The sequence below is a fragment of the Lissotriton helveticus genome, chromosome 2_2 (genome assembly GCF_964261635.1).
Source record: "Lissotriton helveticus chromosome 2_2, aLisHel1.1, whole genome shotgun sequence".
NCBI classification, from domain to species: domain Eukaryota; kingdom Metazoa; phylum Chordata; class Amphibia; order Caudata; family Salamandridae; genus Lissotriton; species Lissotriton helveticus.
The window spans coordinates 372,481,954-372,507,614 of NC_136060.1; the positions used below are offsets into that span (position 1 = coordinate 372,481,954).

Here is a 25,661-nt window from a genome sequence, read left to right on the forward strand (position 1 = left end):
CTATTTTCCGGTGACGGCAGGCCTCGAGCTACGTTCCTGAGTAGGAGCACGTCACCTGCCCTCTGCGCTCTTTCGTTTAGTGACTACTCGCTTGTGCTCCGCTTCGCTGCTTTTGTTCGTCAGCTGCAGTGAAGCAGCTCGCTGCTGGAGCCACTGGCCCGATGGCTCTGGTCCGCGGCAGCCGCCATTTTGGGAGCAACCGCAAAGCTGGGATTCTCTGCTTTACTGACAGCGACGTCCTTGCGCCCGTTGTGGCGGTCGCCAGGCACTCACCGGGGTGTCTGCTTATCGGGATACGCTTCCGCTTTCATGCACAGGGCTCTGCCGGCAAGGATATATGTCGATTGATGGGCCAGCATTCGGAGGTCTACCTGAGCACGTCTGCCATCTTGGCTGGCTCGGCCAGGCCCGACTGACTCCTCTCGTTTACAGTTCTGCTGTTATGTGTACTCCAAAATCTTGCACTGACATCAAGAGTGTGTGTGTGTGCATGTGGTGTGTGTTTGTGTGAATGTGGTGTGTGTGTGTGTAAAGTGACCCTGCAAAACAAGAGTGTTTGTAGTACTCTTTGAGTGTGTGTTTACGAGCCTGAGACCTGCAATTAGTGGGATCTATTTGGATGCTTCTGGTTTAGCATGGCACAAGATGGAGGATTTTAATTTTTAAAGTATTTTATTACATGTATTTCATTGATTGATTGTGTCTATTATACAATTAGATATCATGTACATGTATACTATAAGGTACAATGATATGTTTTTAAGGAAGTGGAAATAGTCCAATCAATTAACCTATTACTTTAATCATGTCATTGTTTCTTCAATCTTGTCTTCTTACTTCAGAAATTCAGGCATTCAATTATCAAACACTGAACTAATAAAAAACAATACATCTCTAAGGGGGATATTTGCAAAGGTTAATTTAGACCTTCATGAATTCACTCTTCACTTTGTAGTAAATTTACTACTTTTGGCACTTTGCCACAAAGTGTAGACTTACATGTCCCTACCACCTGAAACGAGGGGTGACGCCAAATTTACGAGAGTCACGTTAGTACTAGTAACTTTTCACATATAGATTGAGGTCTCCCTACGGTAAACTACAGGGAAAAATGTTGATCATGTTAAATTATCATTTTAATGAATTGATACATTTATTTGAAATATGAAAGAAAAACAATTTCAAACACTATTACATTAGTTTTGAAAAAAGTAGTTCATTAATTTAAATATAGTAACCTAAAATTATTTTATAAAAGATTCATTAAAAATATGGCCATCTAAAGGTAAATGTTTACATTTGCTATGTATAAAAAATACTTAACATCTTTTAAAAATAAAACAAAGTTCAATTTCTTTTCAAATAAAAAAGTTAGTAATATATTTTAAAATATTCTTTCTTTTTTACTTTGACACTAAATGGGAATATATTTTTAAAAAGTAGAAATACATTAATTTATTTTAACATTACTTACATGTGGTTCTAATTTCGGTCCCTGATTCTATTATATTCTATGAGTGTGTTGCAGTATCAGTGTTTGGTCAAATGTGGTGCTGAACGAACTCCAACTTTGAGCTGGAGTAATTTAATACTGTTTTGGGTCCTAATTAGGTCTCGCTGGCGTTGCAGCGCTAAGCGCTGCCGCCAACGAGACTTATTGTCGCCTTGCTCCCTCCCAAGGGAGACAGAGCTGGGCATGAGCCGATCCAGACCTGGGCACGAGTCGATTGTGGTCTGTGAACGCTCTTCACAGTGGAACAGCTTGTGCGCGTTAATTCCAGAGTGCTCGTCTCCGGAAGACGTGCTGCGCCCGAGCCCACCTCCAGCTTGTTACTGGTTGCTATGCAGTTGTTCTCCCCTGCGGTTGGTTGCCATGGCTGTTCCCAGCACCGGGATTGGTTAAGGGGAGGGATATTTACTTTCCTGTTATGTGGGCTGATCTCGGTAAACAAAAGTAGGTTTCAGATTTACATTCAGCCGTGCCCCTGCCGCGGAACTGAATGTGCGCCTTGGGAACTTGCGTGTTTGTTGTGGTGCACCACAACTACGACTTGTTGTACGGGGAGGGTCAGAGGAAGAACGACCAGCGGCACAAGGAGGTCTGGCACCGCCTGGTGGAGTCCATCAATGGCCAGGGCGTGGTGGTGCGCACCAAGGACGAGCTGCAGCACAAGTACCGTGACTTGCGGGCCGAGGTGAAGAAGAAGCTGCACGAGATTCAACTGCAGTCGCAGGGTGGTGGAGATGGCGTGCCAGTCTCAGTTTCCCTGACATTGCTGGAGAAGTTGATTGCTGCCAACATCAACCGTGGCTTCCAGCAGCTGCACTGCGCCCTTCCCAGTAAGCGTCATCGGGGGGTTGACGTGCCTCTTGCTGGGAGTAAACTTTACGGCTGATATCGCACGTTTCCTTCCCCTCATTGAGGTTGGAATGAGTTAACGTGGTCTAAAGACGCGTCTAGCTCAAGGCACTAACTTATGTAAGTAAAGTAGGCGTCAGCTGCACCCATTTCATACAGCACAGCTGCGGGCGTTGAGTTTTTGCGAGCTTTTACGAAAATGCACAGTGCACAACCACCACTTCCTGGCAGCCGTGCACATATCCGCACGCACAGACGACTCAGATGAGCAAGATATTTACATAGCAAATGAAGTAAGCATTATGCATCAATTTCTCACTCAAAGAAATGCTTGAATTTAGAATTCAACATTTAAAACATTTTCAATCAAACCCAGTTATCTTGATTAGAACATTAAAATGTGCACTTTTTATTGTCACCGACCCACGGAGTGAATAAAATGTACTTCTTGAAATTATATATATATTTTTAATTAGATTTTTTTGTATTACGACTGAGAGATTTTAAGGATCTTGGCGGTAAATTGTCTAAATAGCCGCCTTTAACCATAATATTTAGTTTGGGAAAGAACCACTCATTGGTTGTCTGGAAGTAAAGTATTTTGCTTTCCCAGCCAAATGTCTGGAACGGCAGTGACCGGTATTAATTAAGTGTCTTTTGACCAGCTGGTTGCTTTGCTTGTCTTTGAGGGCAGATGGCGTTGAAATGTGTACTCCCCACAGAGAAACCCTCACTATAAAACACATCTGGGGCCTCCAGCCAATCAGCTTGCTCGGTTGAATGATGACTTGACTCTTGTTTTTTAAATGCAAACATTGACAAGGTCGGTCTTTTTGTCTTTTGCATAGTAAAACTGTTTTGCAAGCTTCAGTAAGGCACATGTTACTGTGTAGGCTGCAGCAGTCAGACAAACGTGCGTTCTTCTTTTGTCTTTGTTTTCATATCACTTCTACCCAAGCTGTTTGTACTATCTGTAGTAGCTCTTCAGAAGTGCTGGCATATTGGGCAATCCTGTCTCCACCCCCGTGAAGCACGATCAGCTTTTCCGAGACAGTGACCTACTTCTCGTCTATACCATCCTGCAATGAACCCCAAACTCGCCGGCTTTTTAGATACACCAGATTGTCTAGAAATCTACTGACATCTCCAGCATGCTAGAGAAGAAACATGTAGGGGTGCAGAGGTCAGTCGAAAGAGGCAGCCTCTTACCAATCAGTTTAGAGAAGTTGAGGAATCCCCTTTATAGATTATTGCAAACAGCACTTTGAGCAACTGCTTCTGTATATGGCGACTCTTGCTGTTACTCTACCGCCCTCACTCTACTACTCTACCACCCTCACTCTACCTCACACACTCTACTGCCCTCACTCTACCGCCCTCATTCTACAACTCTACCGCCCTTCCTCTACCACTCTACCGCCCTAACTCTACCACTCTAGCGCTCTCACTCTACCGCCCTCACTCTACAACTCTACCGCCCTTCCTCTAACACTCTACCTCCCTCACGCCCTCACTCTACCGCCCTCACTATACCACTCTACCACCGTCACACACTCACTCTACCTCACACACTCTACTGCCCTCACGCCCTCAATCTACCGCCCTCACTCTACAACTCTACCGGCCTTCCTCTACCACTCTACCGCCCTCACTCTACCGCCCTTCCTCTACCACTCTAGCGCTCTCACTCTACCTCCCTCACGCCCTCACTCTACCGCCCTCACTTTACCACTCTACCGCCCTCACTCTACCGCACTCACTATACCGCCCTCACACACTCACTCTACTGCCCTCACTCTACCACTCTACCGCACTCACTCTACCACCCTCACGGCCTTCACTCTACCATCCTCACTCTACCACTCTACCACTAAGCCGCCCTCACTCTACCACTCTACCGCCCTCATTCTACCGCACTCACTCTACCGCCCTCACTCACTCTACCGCCCTCCCTCACTCTACCGCCCTCCCTCACTCTACCGCCCTCCCTCACTCTACCGCCCTCCCTCACTCTACCGCCCTCCCTCACTCTACCGCCCTCCCTCACTCTACCGCCCTCCCTCACTCTACCGCCCTCCCTCACTCTACCGCCCTCCCTCACTCTATCGCCCTCCATCACTATCGCCCTCCATCACTATCGCCCTCCATCACTCTACCGCCCTCCATCACTCTATCGTCCTCCCTCACTATATCGTCCTCCCTCACTATATCGCCCTCCCTCACTCTATCGCCCTCCCTCACTCTATCGCCCTCCCTCACTCTATCGCCCTCCCTCACTCTACCGCCCTCCCTCACTCTACCGCCCTCCCTCACTCTACCGCCCTCCCTCACTCTACCGCCCTCCCTCACTCTACCGCCCTCCCTCACTCTACCGCCCTCCCTCACTCTACCGCCCTCCCTCACTCAACCGCCCTCCCTCACTCAACCGCCCTCCCTCACTCTATCGTCCTCCCTCACTCTATCGTCCTCCCTCACTCTATCGTCCACCCTCACTCTATCGTCCTCCCTCACTCTACCGCCCTCCATCACTCGATCGCCCTCCCTCGATCGCCCTCCCTCGATCGCCCTCCCTCTATCTATCACCCTCCCTCTATCTATCTATCGCACTCACTCTATCTATTGCATCACCATAGCATCACTCAGCACCACCACAGCATCACTCAGTGGCACCACAACATTCAACAACAACTGGTTCAAATATTTTCTGTCAATGTTTCAAGCTTTATAACAAATGTCATAAAAAGATGTTAAATGTTTTCTCTTCTGTTCTTGTTAAAACATTGTGCTTTGTCAGATCAATACATGTAAGACAGGGGAAAACTAAACATGTACCTTTACTAATGCTATAGATGTAACATTTGCTAATTTTATAACTATTGGCATTTCTAATAACAAAATTAATACTTTTATATTTTGAAAAACAAACAAAAATTAACAAATATTTACATTTTCCACACCAAAAAAAAACATTGTTATTTGCAATATCAATACATCTAAGTCACGTAAATACAACACATATTGCATTGCAAATGCAATAGGTGTCATATTTGCGAAAGTTAAAACTATTGGCATTGTAAATGACTAAGCTATTATATAAACTTCTTTATTCGGCTTTTTCACAAAGAAAACCCATAAAAGAGACATAAAAAAGTACAGTTTACATTTTCTACACAAATATACCGTTTTAAAAAAAATAAGTTCAAAGAAGTTCATACAAAAACATTATTTAGAAGAAGATTTTCAATCCATTTCATTTCCTCAAGATAAAATTACAAAATACTTGGTATACATTTTTCCTGTGCTTCATGGTACATTTTAGAAAGTTAAGAACAAAATAGCAGACAGACTCAGATTCAAGCATTTGGAGTCTAAGGAATGCCGGCCCTTGTCTAAGGCCCCAACTCCTCAATGTAGGCAGTAGCCAGATTTTCCTACATGGTGGAATTTGCAGAACATGATAACATGTAAATTAGACTGGATTGATTTCTCATCACAAGGGCAAGGGGGAAAACTTGAATCCCATCCATTTTTCATAGGGAACGCAACCAGTCTAAAAAATGTATCCAACCTAAATCTGGTCATCAGCATTCTATCATATGTTGTCACCTGTAGTGTTAAATAGGGATGAATGCTATGCGTTATTTGGACCATGTTCGCATGAACGACCGAATGTTTTAAAGATTCCGATGCCAATCTCAAAGTCTCTAGATGACAGAGGGCTTGTTGTTTTAATGCTCTCTTCGGGAGGTCAACTATGGTCTCTGGGTGAAGATAGTATTTCTCAAGGCCAAGATCTTTAAAAAAATGTCTAACATAGGAAAGCCATCTTACCTTAGAAGACTTGTCAAGGGCCATTGTGTCAGCTACAATGGACTGGGACAGGGCAATTTTCGCAGATGTCCAAATGCGCCGCCACAGCATCAATGGTTGAATCTTGATCAAGTCCTCCAGGTAAGGAATTCCTAGTTCCAAATGTGAGGCATAGGTTGAAGTGCCTCTTGGAGTAACTAAAAGAAATCTTAGAAAGGCGTTTTCTGCTACTTGAATGGAGCTGGTATCCGTGTGTCCCCAGACCCCAGCTCCATAAAGAGCAATGGCCTGACATTTGGCACTGTAGATTTTCAGTAACTCCACTGGAGCCCTTCTCCCCAATCTCTGAGAGAAACTCATCAGGGCCGCTATTGATCTTTTGAATAGATGACATCTTGTCTCTACTGCTGGCTTCCATGTCAATCGTTCGTCTATCATGATACCAAGATACGGATACTGGGGAGGAACCTCGAGTTTTTGATTATCGAGATAGATCTCTTTTACTCCTTTTTTCTTGGTACCTGATATCATGACGAACGTTTTCTTGACATTTACCTGTAGGTCCAGACCTCCCATGAAAGTCGTGTATCTATTCAGGGAGTTCTGTAGCTCGCGCGGAGTACGCGCGAGAATGACAGCATCATCCGCATAAAGCAGAGCGGGAATCAGGCGCTGTTTTATACGTGGGAGGTCCTGGGCTCCCCTCAACATCCCCCTCTCCAAACCGTTGGTGTAGAGTGAGAAGAGGAAGGGGGCCAGGACGCATCCTTGCCTGACTCCACGCTCCACTCTAAACGGTGCTGTCAGCTCGCCATTCAGGCCAAAACGTACTCTGGCCGAGGCTCCTGAATAGAGCTCCCTCAAAAAATCTAGGAGAGGGGGTTCCACTCCCATTTGGCTTAAGACCATCCACAGTTTTGAGTGCGAAACGCAGTCAAAAGCTGCGGATAGGTCTACATAGACCATATATATCATGTTCTCGTTAGCCTGTGTGTATTTACCCACTATCAGACTAAGATTCAGGGCCTGCTCTACTGTTCCGAACCCCTCCCGGAAACCTAATTGGAGGTCGGAAATAATGCCCCTCTCCTCACCCCATTGCTGAAGTCGCTCTAAAATTACTCTCCCCACGACCTTGCCGAGCGAGTCCAGCAATGAGATGGGGCGATAGCATTTCACGTCTTGGCGGTCCCCTTTATTAAATATGGGGACCATGATGGACCTAGTCCAAGAATTCAGAACTCCCTCGTTAGCGGCGGCTGTGCATACTCTTGTGAGAATGGGTGCCCAGAGGTCCAAGTTGTGTTTAAAAAAGTCCACTGGGACCCCATCCGGGCCTGGGGCTTCCCCGTTTTACTTATTTCCAAGGCCACTAGCAGGTCGGGTATGTCAAAGAGGAGCGGGATAGGGTAATGTACTTTTGGAAGCGTATTATCAGGACCATCTATAATTGAATTATTTTTAGAAATCTTAGTGAAATGAGCCACCCAAGTTTCTTCATCGATGGCTACTTCAATCTTGGGGATATTATTGTCAGTAAGATAAGGAGCTCTAACCGTTCGCCAAAAGGCCTCGCTATTTTTTGAGACAGCACTCTTATGCAAATCTTCCCAAAGTTTCTGTTTCAATTCTTTGGTTCTTGACTTGCGTTCCCCGATATATTGGCGTCTGAGAAGTTGGATCTGTCCCATATCCCTGGGTTTGTTGTGTAGGGCGAGTTTTAGTTTAGTGAGGGCTGTAGTACAATTATGATTGAACCACCCTTTCTTGCCGGAATGCTTGGACGTTAATTTAGACGAAAGTAGTTCCTTAATTTTCTCTAGAATTTGTTTGAAATTGTCTAGGACTTCTTCGTAATTTACCGAGAGGTCCAAGCAGTAAATTATGTTGGGATAAGCCAGCTTAACCAGTTTTTTGGTGATTTCACTGGGGTTAATTTTTCCCATTTTATTGTGTAACCATTCTGTTTACCTAGCTCTAGGTTATTCTGGGCAAGAGTATTTGCTATTTCTATATTTTGGGGCTTATATTTGAGTAGATGAAAATGCATCCTCAGCGCAGAGTGGTCACTCAGAGTTATCAATGACCTGGAAATCTTTGGCTATATCTAACAATCCAGGAGACAGGAAGATGTAATCAACTGTCGTTTGGTGACCTCTGCCCACGTAGGTCGGATTAAGGGAATTTGAATCCGAACTTGGACGATTAGCAATTTGCAAGTCCAAGTCGGAAAGCACATTGTTTAAGGCATTCCCTGCCTTACTATGAGTAAAATGCACTAATGGGACCTCAAATTCATCCACAATCCCACAGCAGTGTGAATTCGCCAGTGGGCACGGGTGAAGGTTAAAATCCCCTCCCCATAGTAAGTGAATTGCCCCATGTCTACCTTTCCACTGATAGAGTTGACTTAGTCTCTCATATACGTCTCTAAGAAGAGTCGTAAATTGATCTTCCTCTAGGTTATTATAAAAGTTAGTCAAAAGAATTGTCTCCTTATTCACGAAGGAAAGTGAAAGAATTTGGCAATTAGGATCAGAATGGACAATGGTCACTTTTAGGTGGTTCAAGGTATTCGCGATGTACGTTATTAGCCCTCCTTTGGGCCTACCTATTATACTACGCACCGCTGGGATGAAAAATGTTTTAAATCCTAATAAATGGAGCTCTATAGTAGACCATGACTCCTGAAGACAAATTATTTTATAATATTCTAAGAAGTTTTGGGCCGTCCCATCCCCAATCTTGGTGCGCAGACCCGCTACGTTCCAAAAGAGGATGGGTATGGGCAATATGTCAGCTTTTAATACTACTGATTCTATGGATGCCGGGGGAGAATTTATTTTAGAGCTGAAGTGGGGTGAGCTGGGGTTAACAGGTTCTATATCAGTTGGTGGTCAATCGACCATTTCGAGTCCGCTGAATCTATTAGTCAGCGGGATGTTCTACCACGGTTCCCAACGGGGCGGTTCTCTATGTGTCGTCCTCTGCATAAGAGGCCTCCATTCTTCCCAACCTCCACCCTGGTGGCGAGATCCCACTAGATGCCATGAATTATCTTGGTCACGATATCTGGGGCCCCCATGATATACAGTATTGAAAAAATCAACCTGTCGGGGGGCTGGAACAGCCCATGGAGGATCGTAATCCTGGAAGAAACCCTTCAATTGTCTTAAAGGGTAGAAAAAAGAGAGTGGTTTTACACTGATACCTCCATTTACGTTCGTATCTTCCCAGGAGCAGATGTAATCTGCTATACGAAGATCCTCAAAGGTAATCACAATACAATCCCCAGGAATCGATTTTCTGGCTTTACCCACCCATGGTGTCCTGCGGACTGACAGAATCCTTCCATTCCAGGTTGGAGGGATGGGACGATTGTTCTGTAACCAATGTTGTGCCTTGTTTTTCAGGGACCAGCCAGGTTCCGCATTGTGGTCCGCTAGCTCTGGGACGCCAGTCATGACCGCTACATACGGTGAGGCCTCAGGTGGCAAATCAACTGGAAGTCTGCCCTCCCCGGAACCTCTGGGAATATTTCTATTAGCTTTAGGGACCGGGGGATTAGGGGGCAAGGGTTGAAGGGCCGGTGTTTTAGATGTTGCTTTGTTTATAGCCTTGTTAGTTGCCACTAAGTTTGGAGCAGGTGTAATTGGTGGCTGGGAGTTTCCCTGTGGCAAAGTAGTAGGTACCTTAGTAAATGTATTCGGTGTACTCTTGGTAGTTTGCAAAGTAGGTGTTACAGCTTGGGTTACATTCTTTTGGGCGGTTGCAGATTTCGAAGGGGCGTTAACGGGCTTTGTGGGAGGTTGTTTTTTGTAATTATTTCCCCCTGTTTTTTGGGCCCCTGCTAATTGGTTATGTTGTTGGAATTTAACGAACTTGGATATCTGAATCTCCAGCTGTATTAACCTTTGTTCTATTGGTAGCAAAGATAGTTTAAATAGGTCAGCGATCTTCTTTAACAGCTGTGGATTTTCACCATCACGTAGTCCCTTATTAGTAGGTAATAGGGTAGGGGATTCCAGATCAATAGGGGTGGGGGTTTCATGCTCACTGTGATGAATTAGCGCAGTAACTACTAGGTGTTCTGCTCTGGGTTGTGGATCCTGTGGGGCACTTGGAGTGTAATCCAACGTATTAGAGGTAGGGTTTTTTTTTATCATTCTTTCTCTTGCTTATCGCACCCTCCCTCTTTCCCCTTGCGTGGATTCTTTCCAGAGAAGTCAATTGTGTGGGGGTTTGGGGTAATAATTCAGGGGTTCTTTCTAAGTCTGTGCTTAGCTGTGAATCTGCGAGCTGGGACACAGATAGATCCACATTATTTGGCAAACTACGTCTCCCACGACTCTCCCTCACCCCTTCATTGATGTTCCCTACAACTGGTGTTCTAGCATCAGCCAAGATACCCAAGGAGGATCTCTTGGCGAATGCTAGATCTAGGGATACCCTTTCCTCTATCAATGATATGCTTTGGTCTATGAATGTATTCGCTTTCGTTATAAAATCATCCATAGGACCAAGCAGTTTACCCACGCCACCCGGGGGCTTGGTTTTATTCCCTCTGGTTACCACCATTTTACCCAGAAAGTAGCAAAAGAAAACAGAAGGAAAAATATAAATGGAAAGGGAATAGCCCAGTCCAGTCTCGCCAGTCCTCGAACGGCCTCAAACGGCCCGCCCTTTGTCCGGGCTTCGTCCGGGTGTCGTCCCGCGCGCGTCCCGCTGCGCGGAGAGCGCAGACTGCTCTTATAACCCTCAGCAAATAAGGGGGCGTGGCCGCTGCGGGAAGAGGCTACAGCTGGTTCCTAAGCCTCGCAGTCCCGCAGCGGTAAGGCAGGAGTCAGCGGCACTCTGGGAAAGCGAGTGCAGCGCTTATGGCGTCCTTTCAATACCCCAGGCACAGCAAAGCCAGCAGGGCTCCTGGTCCTCCGTGTATCACCGCAGCAGATTCCAAAGAGCAGAAGGGTAAGTGAGTGGCACCCGCGAAGCGGGTGCCGCGAAAAGTTATTTGCTCGGCAGATAGGGGGGCGTGGCCGCTGCGGGAAGAGGCTACAGCTGGTTCCTAAGCCTCGCAGTCCCGCAGCGGTAAGGCAGGAGTCAGCGGCACTCTGGGAAAGCAGGTGCAGCGCTTATGGCGTCCTTTCAATACCCCAGGCACAGCAAAGCCAGCAGGGCTCCTGGTCCTCCATGTATCACCTAAGCTATTAATTTCTCTATTTTCAAAAGCAACACATAAATACAATAATTGTCATTTACAATACCAATAGATCAAACTTTCCTAATGTGAGACCTATTGCATTGCAAATGCTAGTTGGCTATAGTACCTTTGGAAATGCAGTTTGAGAATAAAATGGGCTTTACTCTTTTGTAAGTGTGCGAGTGCATGTCCCTCCCTAAGCCCCTACCTTAAACTCTGCTTAATCCTTCCTAAACCCTTCTCATTTAGTCATAAGTATTTCCAATATCCAGCCACTCCCCCTTTCATATTTACTGCAAAAACGTATGTGTGCATGTGTGGGGACTCTGGGCAGAGAGATCCGCACAGAAAAGATATGACAGTTGGGGGATGGAGGGTCTCTTCACATAGGTCTGTAACTAGCATTTTGCAAATCATAAGTAGTCCTATAGTAGAATTATTAAAAGTTCTACAAAATGTAGTTTGTGAATAGGCCCCAAAGCTGTGTGTCTTGCTTTCTTGAGCCATATGTATGTTAAGATAAACATCTGAGCTACCTGGTTTTGTCAGATACTGCTATCTCTTATTGTTCTTTTTAGTTCTCACCTTTGACAGCGCATACCCTGAATGGCTCTCGCTTGTGAGAGATATTGTATACAACAAGGGGCTTGCAGCTCATCCACTGATTAACATTTGTTGGCTTCATTGTCACTTTTGTTTGCTGACTTCTAATTGACCTTGCATGCCGACTTCACTTACGCTTCTTTCGATGGATCATGGATCAAGTACTGATTGCTTCAGCTTGACTGCTGACTTTTCACTGATCATGCTGTGATTGAGGTACACATTTTTTTTACTGCTTTACTTTTGTCCTTTGCGAAGCTTTTGTCATTTGTAGCTATGTTTTACTAAGTCACACACTTCAAAGAAGCTCTTCCCTGCTTTGAAATTGATGCCAACAGATTTTTTTTTTAAACTGATTTTATTGAAGGATTTGTTAACAGTACATGGTACGTCCATTTGTATCAACATCACCCAGCAGGTCATTTGACAGTTCGAACATCTCCTCAAATTCGAACATAAACATCTACTAAAGTTCCCCCACTCCCCTCTTCATGAGTCAAACTTGCCTTTGTGACAACAGATGTTATCTGCTTTTAGTGTGACAACAGGTGTTATGTGCTTCTAAATGTAATTTCACTAAGACATGACATGGATGCAATTGCTTTCTTCATGTGATAGGACTTGTTTGCCAAACGTCATATGCCTTTAGTTTTTCACACAAGGGGAGATGAATTTTATTTGCTGAGAATTACAGGGGTTTTGTATCAAGACCGAACAAGGTTTGGAAAGTCAATAGTTCTCGCCGTCAAGACTATTGGCAGTGCCAATGATTTTTGGTCGTGCTGTACAACATGGGCATTGCCAACTTGGCAGTATGGCAGTCACCAGCTGCCCACAAAAGACAAACAATAATCTGTGCACCATGGTTAAAAATATTCATTAAAAAAAGGTCTGTGGTGCATTCAGCAATAATGCACTGTTTCTAAACACAAAAAGAGCCCTGGCAGCATCACAGTACTTTATTTCACATTAGCTTTAGCCACACTGCAAAGCATCCTCACTGCTGTACAGCATGGCTACATATCATTGCCAATAGTTCTCATAGGCAAGCTATATTGGATTTACCAATGTTTATATAAATAGACCATGTCAATGACAAACAAGATGGAGGATGAGGGCAGCTTCCCCAGACAGTGGAAGAGTACAGACTGCAGTCCCTGTAGCTAAACAAAAGTGATTCAGATAATAGAAGTGATCAGATTGGACACAGTGCTACCTTTCGAAATGTAATAAAGGCTTTGTTAGCAAGGGGCTGCTGGTTAATTCTTCCTACGCACTACCATTACGTGGATAGTAAGGGTGAAGGGTGGGACTGCAGTTTCTGTTGTTCAATCTGACGATGTTTCTAGATCAGACCTCCCTTCGGTCTGCACCTGGCTACTAGTTTTGAGAGGCTGGTGACAGCCAGGTGCAGAAATCTACCACTTATTATGACCATGTAATAGGTTCCCCTGTTTGGCAACAGTGTTACCTGCTGAGAGATGCATTACTTTACAGAAAGGCGGTCTCTGGAGACAGAAGACCACTCGAAAGAGAACCACCTCAAACTGGCTGTGAAGTTTGGGATTGGGGATCTACATCTCCACCTTGAAAATTAGTATAAAAGTAGGAGTCAAACTACCACACTTTGTTCCTGTTCAAAGTTCTACTTGATCAAGGAAGGGAGTGCTTTATAGAGTACCCAAAGAGATTCTGTATATGCAGCGATGACGTTTGCTGATGCGGAGGGGACATCACCTGAAATCTGAGCTTTTATGCTGGAGAAATACGGAAGTTCTGCCTCATAACGAGAAGGCCACCTGCCTGCTGAGACAGGAAAGAAGTCTGGCTGACGCTGCAGGAGGAGAGACTATCAAGGAGGAGAAGCCCATCATGTTACTCGTGTGTGGAGCACTCAAAGAAAGCAGATACTATCAGAGATCGAAGCCTAGAATGGTCTGCATTCTGAGGGGGGTCCACATGTTTTTGTGTGCAACTACTGATACCTGTCCCAAATACTGCATTAACCAAGTGTAGCAGTCTCCACTGTAAACTGCTGTCATGGCCCAATGTGGCTGTCACTGCACATTGCTGCTGTGACCATTACAGGCTAAAGAGGCAGCATCCACTGGTGAGGCTCAGCCATGCAATCCAAACCTGAACAGCATCCACCCAGCGACGTCTATATCAGGAAGCAACTGCATAATCCCCTAACCTGCACAGACTGGAATACAGGCATCCCAAGGCTTTCCCCTTAACCACCACACATGTGCAGAGATGTGCTTGAAGGCAGAAGAGTGCACAGACTCAAGACTTTCTAGTTTCTACCTGAAGTAAAGCAAGGGTAAGATCTGGTCGCTGAGCTTCACTTCTAAACCCCACCAGATAACTGTGATAATCTGCAACTGTGCCTAATGTGTACCTCAGACACTAAATCCGTGGAATTAGAGCACCTATGTATCACCCAGGTGGGGAGGAGACATAAGAGCGGCAGGGCATAAGGATATATGAAGAACCAGGATTTCAAGCCTATTTTATTTAGCATCATTGCATTATTAAGTATTTAGTTCTGTTGCTTTTACTAAACACAAGCACTGGGCTATGTGTTTGCTGGTTGATTGCTGAATTCTGAGCTCTTGTACCTCATACTACTTATCTGAAAAGTCTTAAACTCGTCACTCTCTCTGCTATGAAAGTCCAGTACAGAAAGGGGTGTACTTAGCTCAATTTGCAGAGCCACTTCAGGAGAGATCCCAGGACACCAGATGCAAACTTTTCCCTGTCAAAAGTGAACTGAAAGGCCAGGAAGCATATGACTTTACCTGGCCATGGAGAAGCACACCCAGAAGGAGGTCAACCATAGCTGAGCCCAGTAACCTGTGTCTGTCCTGTGGCACATTAAACGGTCTGAACACTGCAGGACTTTGCAAGGGTTTCCGGCCTGCGCGTCACATTATTCCTACCTGCCTAACTCGTACTCTGGCTCCGAGGCCCCGGTCCAACACGGCTTGTGCCGATTGCTTGGAGGGCTTACCGGAAGGCACAGAAAGTACACCACTTCCGGCGGATGCCGAATGTAGCGCTCCAGTCTCTCGACTGCCCCAGTCTACAAAGGGCGGAGAGACCGGAGCAGGCAAGTGAATGAGAGCAGCCTGATTGTACAAGGCGCCGCTCTTCTGCTATACCTGAACCTTTTAAAAACGTTGTCTGCACTAGATTGCATATCCTGCGCATTTTGCACCTTGATTGAATGAGAGCAGCCTGATTCCACTAGGCGCCGCTCTTCTGTGATTTTTAACCGTTTTTTAAAAACTTTGATTGTACTAAATTGAATGTCCTGCGCATCTTGCACTTTATTCCTACCTGCCTAACTCGTACTCTGGCTCCGAGGCCCCGGTCCAACACGGCTTGTGCCGATTGCTTGGAGGGCTTACCGGAAGGCACAAAAAGTACACCACTTCCGGCGGATGCCGAATGTAGCGCTCCAGTCTCTCGACTGCCCCAGTCTACAAAGGGCGGAGGGCAAGCGCAAGCGCAGCGGACGCGCCGGCGGCGCGCCAAAGGCAAGCCCGTCTGCGCCCGTCCGCGCCTGGACCACGCCGAGGGCCACAAACCCTGGCCCATCGACCACAGCTCTATCTTATACCTACCACCATCAGGCCCTCCTAGATCTACGCCCTACCATGACATGTCCAGACTGTACATACAATCTACTTGAACCCCTCTATCACCTTAAACCCTGTACTCACTGCGGTTTTAAACTAGAGGCCCCTCAACCAACGCAAGCTTATACTCCGTCTCTTAAAATAAGTCCCAAGCATATTAAAGCTTCACTTATCAATGTGAGAGCGTTGAGTAAGCACAAAGAGGAAATTGCTGATCTCATTCGTAGTGAACATTGGATCTATTGTTTCTAACAGAAACTTGGACCAACCCGGCATCTGATCCAGATCTCCTAGTGGCCGTCCCAGAAGGCTACAATATTCTTAGGCAAGACAGACAAATAAAAACTGGAGGGGGAATTGCCATTATTTACCGTAGCCAGTTTAAAACCACGGTTAACCCCCTGCCACTCCCCACTTGTGAGGCCATGCAATTCTCTATTGTTCTAGGTCCCTCAAACCGTTTTAAAGGTGTCCTTTTATATCGCCCTCCAGGCAGCAGAAGTAAATGTTTGACCTCCTTCGCCTATATGATGGAATCTCTTGCATTAGAACACACTGTGATCATCTTAGGAGACTTCAACTTTCCATTAGAAATAGAGACTAATAACGACACCAAAGCTCTCACCACTGACCTAGAATCTCTTGGTCTCATCCAACGTATCACAAATTGTACACACGAAGCCGGTCATACCTTGGATGGGCTATTTACAAATGACACCAACCTATCCATCACGGAGATCATCCCACTGGGATGGACAGACCATCACGCTGTCATTTTTACTATCACATCCGAGATCTATCAAGAAACACCATAACCGACCACTTAAAACTTTTATACCCTGGAAACACATTGACCATCTCCAACTCCGCGATATGCTCTCTGCCACCGTTCCAATCCTACCTCAAGACCCTAACAAAGCAGCCAGCGAATACACAGAATGGCTTACTCTGACCCTAAACAAATTAGTTCCTATTAAAACCACCTATAAAAACTGTAGCACTCCATCGGCACCTTGGTACTCCGAGGATCTTAGGTTACAGAAACAACTCTGTCGCAATAAAGAAAGACATTGGAGAAAGACCTACTCCACTGAAAATAAGGAAATCTATAAGAAAGAAATGTCACTATACAAGTCCCTCATCCAAAATGCCAAAAGTACATTCTACTCTTCTCAAATCGAGCAAGCAAAGAACTCCAACAAAGAACTTTATCAAGTGGTATCCAAACTATCTCATCTGCCTCCTCAATCGACCCCTAATTCTTCCCAAGCACTTTGCAATAATCTGGCTACCTTTTTCTTCAATAATGTTAATAACATCTACACTAATTTCACACAGGAAACCCACACAGACACTGGTCCAAATGCCGTCCCCATCAATCACCCAATTTTCTCACAGTTTTCCGACACGAATCCTACCCAAGTTATCGAGGCCATGAATTCCATCAAATCAGGATCAGCCAAAGATCCCTGTCCTGCCTCAACTCTCCTTCCCATCTCGGACATTATTGCACCTCAACTTGCAAACATTTTTAACACCATGTTTAGCTCGGGTATCTACCCCACAATCTGGAAGGACACGCTTCTCAAACCCCTACTCAAAAAGCCCCATCTTGATGCAGAAGACACAAACAATTATCGTCCTATAGCTAGTTTGCCATATCCAGCAAAAATAGTCGAAAAACTCATGAACTCTCAAATCTCTCAATACTTAGAACAATATTCTTTATTAGATGACAGTCGGTTTGGCTTCCGCAAATCACACAGCACGGAGACCGCGCTCATCAAATCCACCGATGAAATAAGAAAAGCCCTTGACCAGGGAGGTGCGGCAGTACTCATTCTTCTTGACCTCACAGCGGCCTTTGACACGGTCGATCATAACATCCTGATCGACGTGTCAATGCCATAGGCATTCAGACCAAAGCAAAAGACCTCTTGAGATCTTTTTTAGCTGGCCGCACCCAGACAGTCCAGCTAGACACTTTCCTATCAGAACAACTGGCCCTACCCTGTGGTGTCCCTCAAGGCTCATCCCTCAGTCCAACCCTATTTAATATCTATGTCACTGATTTGGCAAGGGTAATCAAAGATTGGGGGATGAGCCTAACATCCTATGCTGATGACACCCAGTTAGTTCTTACCATCAAGGAGAATGGAGAGAAAATAGCAGCCAACTTTCAGCAAGGTATGATGGCCATCAGTAATTGGATGTTGGAAAACTGCCTCAAATTAAACTCCAATAAAACTGAGGTAATGACCTTTGGCAAGCTCACTCCCACTTGGTCCGATACATGGTGGCCCACGATCCTAGGTCCCCCCCCTTCCATCTACTAAGGTAAAGAACCTAGGAGTTCTCTTAGATAATAAACTCAATTTCTCGTCCCACGTTAATTCCATTGCTTCCTCATCATTTTTTAAATTGAAAGCAATTAAAAAGATCCTCCCTTTCCTTCCCCCCAACTCTGGTAAAACACTGGTCACCTCATTCATTATGTCCTCAGTGGACTATTGCAACGGACTCCTGGTCAATGCCCAAGAAAAGGTCATCAAAAAACTGCAGTATATACAGAACGCCGCGGCCAGACTGCTTTCGAACACCCCTAAATTCAAACCTATTGCCGACACCATAAAAAAATACCATTGGCTCTCAGTCAAAAATAGGATAAAGTTTAAGGCGCTCTGTATTGCCTATAAAGCCACGCACAAACAAGGCCCACGTTTTCTCATTGACCATTTCAAATTCCATGTTCCTAATCGATCACTCCGATCAATGAACAATCTCATCATGACGGTTCCCCGCACCAGGACGGTGGCCTGGGGTGATCGCAGGTTTTACGTTTCGACGGCAAAACTCTGGAACTCCCTTGATTTAGACACTCGGTCTGCTCCCACTCTGACTGCATTTAGGAGGAAAATAAAAACATGGCTTTTTAACCAGTAACTCACATTCCCTTTCATCCTGCCCTCATTCATAGCGCCGAGACGCCGTTGGGCAATTGTTCGCGCTTAACAAATCACATAAATAAATCAAATAAATAAACTCGGATAAATCGACGATTTATCCACGGAGTCCCCACTAGGCCCCACTGGATCTCTCCATTGGAGATCAGCAGCTTACCTGGAGCACTGCGGCGCCCAGATATCTGGGGGTAAGACTATACCACACCCCGGAGGACATATACGAGGGGAACCACCGCGGAACACTAGCGGGGTTAAGAGCAGGGGTAAGCTTCTGGAGAACATTGCCCCTAACCCCCATAGGCCGGGTAGTGCGTTTGCGAAAACAATTATGGTCCCCAGACTACTCTACCACTTTGCCAACCTCCCAGTAATACCACTGCACCCTTTCTTTCGGGAACTGAACACACTCCTCACCTCCCTGATATGGGGCAGAGGGAGACATAGGGTTGCCCTGACCACCCTGTACTTACCGACAGACCAAGGGGGACTGTGAGCCCCGGCTTTTGTAGTGTATTTCCAGCTACAGTAGTTATCACACTGGACAGCGGAGCGTCACGATGGGGAGACAATACCATGTGAAGGACGAATACCCCTCCTGGCTATTCGGCGATTACTAATGCCAGGTACCAAGCCCGCACAAACCTATCTGTTACAGGTAACTATTGCCAGACAGTGTATGAAAAAGGTACACCTATATACTCTCCCCTGTTACCGTTGGTGGGATTACCCAGACAAGAAAAATATTTCACTTCCAGCACTGTGCAGGTATGGACGGAACACTCAATTATAGAGGTGGAATCCCTATTCATAGATGGCCAACTAAGAACATATGACCAATTAGCAGACGAGTATGACCTCCCGCTGGGACAGTTCCTGCTTCCCCGACAACTATTAGATTGTGGCCGCCAATACTGGGCCTAGACGAAGGAGAACCCCCGACACACTCAGTACTGCACGCAATTCTACTCATGGGAGCAGGTAGACATTTAGTCATCTGGCTCTACAAAACGGTCAGGACACTACTTCTGCAACCGCTGCACACATTACGTCAAACATGGGAAGAAGACGTGGGACGGGTATTTCACGACAAGGAATGGGAGAGGGTGCTTGAATACACGAAAAAGGTGTCTAGGAACGCCCGGTTCAAGAACATTCAATGTAATATTCTCCATAGAGCATACCTCACACCGCAACGTCTCTGTCGTTTTTATCCCGACACGCACTTCGCATGTCCCCGCTGTCAAACCCCAGAGGCAGATTTTAGGCACATGTTTTGGGATTGCCCCACGACACAACATTACTGGCATACAATTCACAGGGCACTTCGAGCAACGACAAATCTTACGGGCATATCCACCCGGGAGGCATGTGCCCTCGGTTTATTCCGCAGGCGGAAAACTGAGAAGGTACAGTGCCGCTTTGAATCATTAGCCCTCCTTTAAGCGAAGTGGGGATTGGCAATGTATTGGCGAGACCCGTCAGGGCCTCCCGAGGCATCCTGGGTAGGGGCAGTTAAAAAGTCGGGCAAGGCAGAAGAAGAGGTACTGAGGGAAGAGGAGGTCAAAGGAACACAAAACCATCCCATATCATTGGAATGGGCACAACTGCTACACCAATATACCCACGAAACAATACAAGCGAATTTGCCTAGGACCTCCCATGCACAATCCCCACGCTCACCTCCCTGGGGTCAAATGGTCTCGTAGCTTCTATGCCAGCTGACTTTTCGGCGCTATGCTACAATAGAACGGAAGCTAGGAGAGGGGGTGGTGTGGCCCTTCTGTATAGCTCTCGCCTACGGGGCGAAAGGATCCTGGCCAAAAGTATGGGTGGTGCGGAGGTGCTAGGTGTTAAGCCGAAGCTGGGGACAGACTGCATGATAATTCTCCTAGTATATCGCCCCCCGTGGGCTTCGCCGGACTTCCCAGATTTGTTCCTGAGACTGGTCCAGGATATACGCTCTAGGTATGATAAAATAGTCATCATGGGTGATTTTAACTACCATTGGGAAAAAGTCCCGAAAGAAGGACAAGCTTTCCAGATTGAGGAGGCATTGACATCACTGGATTTTGTCCAACAAGTGAAGGGCCCGACACATGTCAAGGGCCACGCCCTTGACCTGGTTTGGATGACAGTCCCAGCGCAAGGCTCTGTAATTGTCCAACCGTGCGTATGGTCCAATCACCATTTGGTGAGGGGTGAGATTCTAGTGGACGAACAAAAAATGACGTCCAGTGGAGGGCGGAAGGCTGTCAGAAAGTGGAAAAACATCGATGGAGATAAAATGGTAGACTTTCTCCGAACATATCCACTACCTAATATTCGGACAGATAATCCAGCTGTCCTTTGTAAGGAACTTATGGATAAACTCAGGAAGGCCACGGATTGGGTGGCACCAATCCGTAGGATAAACTTAGTGGACAGAGGACATGGGGCCCCGTGGTATAATGAACCACTCAGGGAGATGAAACGGGGGCTACGGAAACTGGAAAGAGCCTGGCGGAAGGATTACAACTCCTACTCCTGGAGTCGATATACACAGGCACTCGCTAGTTATAAGCAGGAGATCATAGCTAGGAAATCCGAGTTTTTTGAGGAGAGGATTGTAACTGCCACGAACCCCCAGAAAGAAATCTTCCGAGTCATCACGGAGCTTAGGAAAAATAAGGAACAGAATACGGAGTTCATGCAGGAGGACTGCCAAAAATGTCAAGACTTCTTTACTAACAAGATTACTGATCTTGTTTCTGAAATTATGGCGACCCCCAAGATTGACTGCCCGTCGCAGGTCATGCCAGCTAGAATGCCAGTGTCAACCCCATTAATTGCCTTACCCTTGATTACAAAGGAGAGGTTGTCTTTTCTTATGAGGCGGGTCAAGTCGGGCTCCCAGGCTGATCCGTGCCCACCTGAAGTGTTTAAACTGGCACTCCCTGGTATAGAGGAAGACGTGCTGAGCCTCCTGAATTCATCTTTACAGATAGGACAAGTTCCTTCCTCTTTCAAGGAGGCCCGGCTGATTCCCCTGCTGAAAAAAACGGGGGCGGACGTGAAATGTCTGAAAAATTTCAGGCCAATTTCCCAGTTACTGTTCCTGGCGAAGGTGGTGGAGCAACACGTACTCACCACTCTGTCGGAACACCTGGAAAGTAACGTCCTGCTAGAGCCGAATCAGGCGGTATTCCGTGCGAATCACAGCACGGAGCTCGTCATGCTGTCGATTGTGGATGAACTGAGGAACAGAGCAGATAAGAAAACTCCGGGTGCCCTGGTGCTGTTGGACCTTTCCGCGGCATTTGACACCGTTTGTCATAAACAACTGTTGTCGCGGATGAGGGAGTTCGGCATTCAGGGCACAGCACTTGCATGGTTCACCTCTTTCCTCCAAGGGAGGATGCAGAGAGTGCAACTTGGTGACCTGTTTTCCACCACTACATCGATCACCTGCGGAGTACCGCAAGGGTCTGCACTGTCACCCCTTTTGTTCAACATCTATTTACAGCCTTTGATTCTGATGCTCAATCAAATGGAATGCCAGGTGTACAACTACGCGGACGACACCCAAATTATCATCCAATTGGATGATGGCCAGGATGCCTTCGCAAGATTGCAAAATATCTTGAGATGTACAGCCAACTGGATGTCCAGGAATTCTTTAAAGATCAACCCGGATAAGACCGAGGTGTTGCCAATCACCATCGCTGGCAACCCATGGAAGGATCAATTCTGGCCAAGGGAGCTAGGTACACCTCCGGAATCGGCGGTTGTTGTAAAAAGCCTGGGCATCCATGTGGATGGTAAGCTGTCCATGAAAAAACACGTTATGGCTGTGGTGGGCACTTGTGTCGGCCTCCTTCGACAACTTAGGAAAGTTTCCTCGTTGCTGTCTTTTTCCACCTTGAGGAGTGCGGTCTCTGCTATGATCCTAGCCAGGGAGGACTACGGCAACTCGCTGTACATAGGGCTGCCGCAAAAACTTCTGAACAAGATGCAGGTCGTCATGAATGACGCTGCTAGACTCATTTTTAATAAGCCGAGGAACACGCATGCATCCCCCTCCTGCGAGAATTGCATAGGCTGCCAGTCAAGCAGAGGATAATGTTCAAAGGGTTGTGCATTGTCCACAAAGCCCTATATGGTAGGGCACCAAGCTATATGAAATCACGCCTGATCCTCTACAGGCCGGGTAGGGCGCTAAGATCTGCAGAAGCTACCCTCCTTACCCAACCACGTTGCAGACTGGCTACCGTGGGAGGTCGTGCCTTTTCCCATACCCTCCCAGCTCTCTGGAACAAACTACCAATGGAACTGCGGAAAGAAACCAAGCTACTGTCCTTTCGAAAGAGATTAAAAACAGTGCTCTTTCAGCAAGTGTGGGGTTGCCTCTAATTTTTGACCAGCTGTATCCTTTTTTAATCGCCTAAGTGGATCCTGACAAAGCGCTTAGAGACCCCTGGGTTATAATGCGCTATATAAATCAAATAAATAAATAAATGGCCCACTCGCCGGATCAAATGTAAGCATGTAAAGCTGACACTACGGGAAGGTTATACCTAGAAGCCCCGAACACAAAACTACATCGTAGGAATATGTCAAGAACAAAACCCCCCTGGCCCCTCGCCAGCCCGTATACATCAACACATCATGTAATGACAGTATAGCTGGCATGCTAGGGGACATGCCGGAGACCAGCGTAGCTGCTCCCTACCCGCTTTCCCAGTTTTACCCCCACATGTTCAGACCACCAAGAATACATCAGAAGTTTAAGAACCAACACTAACACACGCAAACATAGGCACCTTACATTAAACGTCATTATACAGCAGTGCTGCTGTGGGAGCGAAGTAGCAACTCCCGGGTAGTGGCCATCCATCAGGTCACGCCCCAATTTGAGAGCCACTGCAAATGGGACATCGGACCAGTATGATGCATATAATAAACGTTGTTGTATTGTATACACTGTGCCCAACCCGCAAGGCCTCTGAATGCTTAGCGGTGCATTGTAAGATGTAATATTACTGTGTGTGTACATCGATATACATGACTTGTATCACTCTATATTTTCTGAAATATGCAAATTCAATAAAAGAAATTAAACTAAACAAAAAAAACGGTCTGACAAAGATCAACCCAACTTCTTTCTAATTCGTAAACTCAAATAGAAATTGACGAATTGTAGAGATTTTACCAGACACAATGGGCAATCCAGAGAAGGCGTGACTATGATTCACAATTTAAGCATATGTCTCAAACCTTTTAAAAGTCACAAAATCTTACCTGATCTGAATCCAGAAGGCAATAGTTAACTCGAAGCTGTACCAACTGTGCTAGAAGGTCTAAAACTTGTCTCTGAAGCTGCACAGATGTCGTTGTGGTGTATTGCTTTAAAGCTTTAATAACAAGTGGTTCAAATAACCGAATGTGATTGTGAATGGCATTCTGTAATAAAAAGTAACATTTATGTCTGTCCTTTCATAACATCAGCACATATAGAATTATCAAGATATACATATAAACCCAAACCCAATTTGGATAACCATAACTTGAGATATTAAATATAGGCAATATTAGCCATTATCACCCACAGGGAAGCACATTTTTTTTAACTGCATGCCTAATTTATGTTGAAGAAATTGGTTTCTTTCAAGTAAGAAAGAATCTTACTTATGCTAATATTTAAATAACCTACACTCATCTTTACTCTTATTAGAAAAAGATAACATTTTCTAAAACCTTTTTTTTTATTTGCCTTTGTGGGCTTTTTTCCAAAAGTACTTTATTGATATTTCCAAATGTGCACAAATGTACATACAACAATTACATCCCCGATTGCCAACCCTCTCGACCCCTTGCAAACAATGGGTGAAACACTTGACATTGAGTATACCACCCAAACTTTAACTTCTTACTCTTAATAAAGCTTCTAACTTGCATCATATTTACTTCCCATCTCAGCCCGCTCCCACGTTAATTTTTCCATTGCTAACATTATCCAAAATTCACTCCACTCTTTAACTGTCTGAATGTTTGTTGATTTCCATTAGAGGGCAATAAGTTGTTTGGAGGCCAATGTCATATGATCTGTTATAACCAGTCTGTTATAACGATGGTCTTAACATCAGTGGGCCGAAACCCCAGTATCACTACCGAAGGGTCAGCTCAGATCCCCTAGCCCAATAACTCCTTAATATGACAGGTCTTCTTTCCAAAACACCTAAAACCAGGGACATGACCATCGTATATATATAAATCATCAACTTCCATACTACTATTTCTCCAACAAAGACCCAATGTACCATTATGCATATGCTTCACTTTCACTGGGGTGATATGCCATAACATCATATTCTTATACATGGATTCTCTGTTCTGAACACTTTAACATCACCTTTTTCAATAACAAACGATACCATTGATGTTTTTGTGATAGAGGGGTCAACGCTCGCTGCCATTGTTTCATATAAATATATAGATATTCAATCAGTATATTCAATGTATACTTTGGTGTGTCGCCCAATGTTGGAAGGGTATGCCCAAATGTGGGTCCAGTGTACACTGTCACTGGAAGCAAGCTGTACCCAGCTGGTGAGCCCATAACTAGGGTGAAATTGGGTTGCTTGAGTTCTGGTTCAGGGAGGACCTGGCTTGGCAGTTTGGACTGGATCGTTCGTCTCGAGAAGGGCCAAGACGGACTTGCATATAGCAGGGTCCAAACTAGAGTGGCGTGGTGTGAAAAATACCAATGGATTGGGATGCGGCCCGAGTTATTACCACTGCCCGATATTAATACAAGCTTTCCATCCACCACTTTTTTTTATACTTTATAGTTTCATTTAAAACATTGCATCTGGAGAGCAGGGTGAATATTAGAAATGAGTAGCATAGGTGACAAAGAGCATTTCTAATTGAGTGAGAGATCTACATGCTGCCTCCCTGTACCCAGGTTGCAAAACCGAGTGTCATTGTTGAAAACATTGCATAATGTTAGTTTCTGGTAGATGGAAATCCTTTATAGAAGGGACAATCGATCATTGTGGAGTTTTCTCGTAACCAGGGATAATGAAGAATAGTCTAAAATGCAG

The 25,661-nt window shown here is 45.6% G+C and overlaps 1 protein-coding gene across 2 annotated transcripts in view; it reads right to left on the minus strand.

The window, feature by feature from the left end:
• HTT (huntingtin) overlaps nt 1-25,661 on the minus strand; it is a 1,924,961-nt gene that overhangs the window by 1,024,814 nt on the left and 874,486 nt on the right. For both annotated transcript variants that reach the window (XM_078678546.1, XM_078678545.1), the window contains one exon: nt 23,857-24,018. In XM_078678546.1, the coding sequence (XP_078534672.1) occupies nt 23,857-24,018 (162 nt within the window). The remainder of the gene's footprint in view (nt 1-23,856; nt 24,019-25,661) is intronic.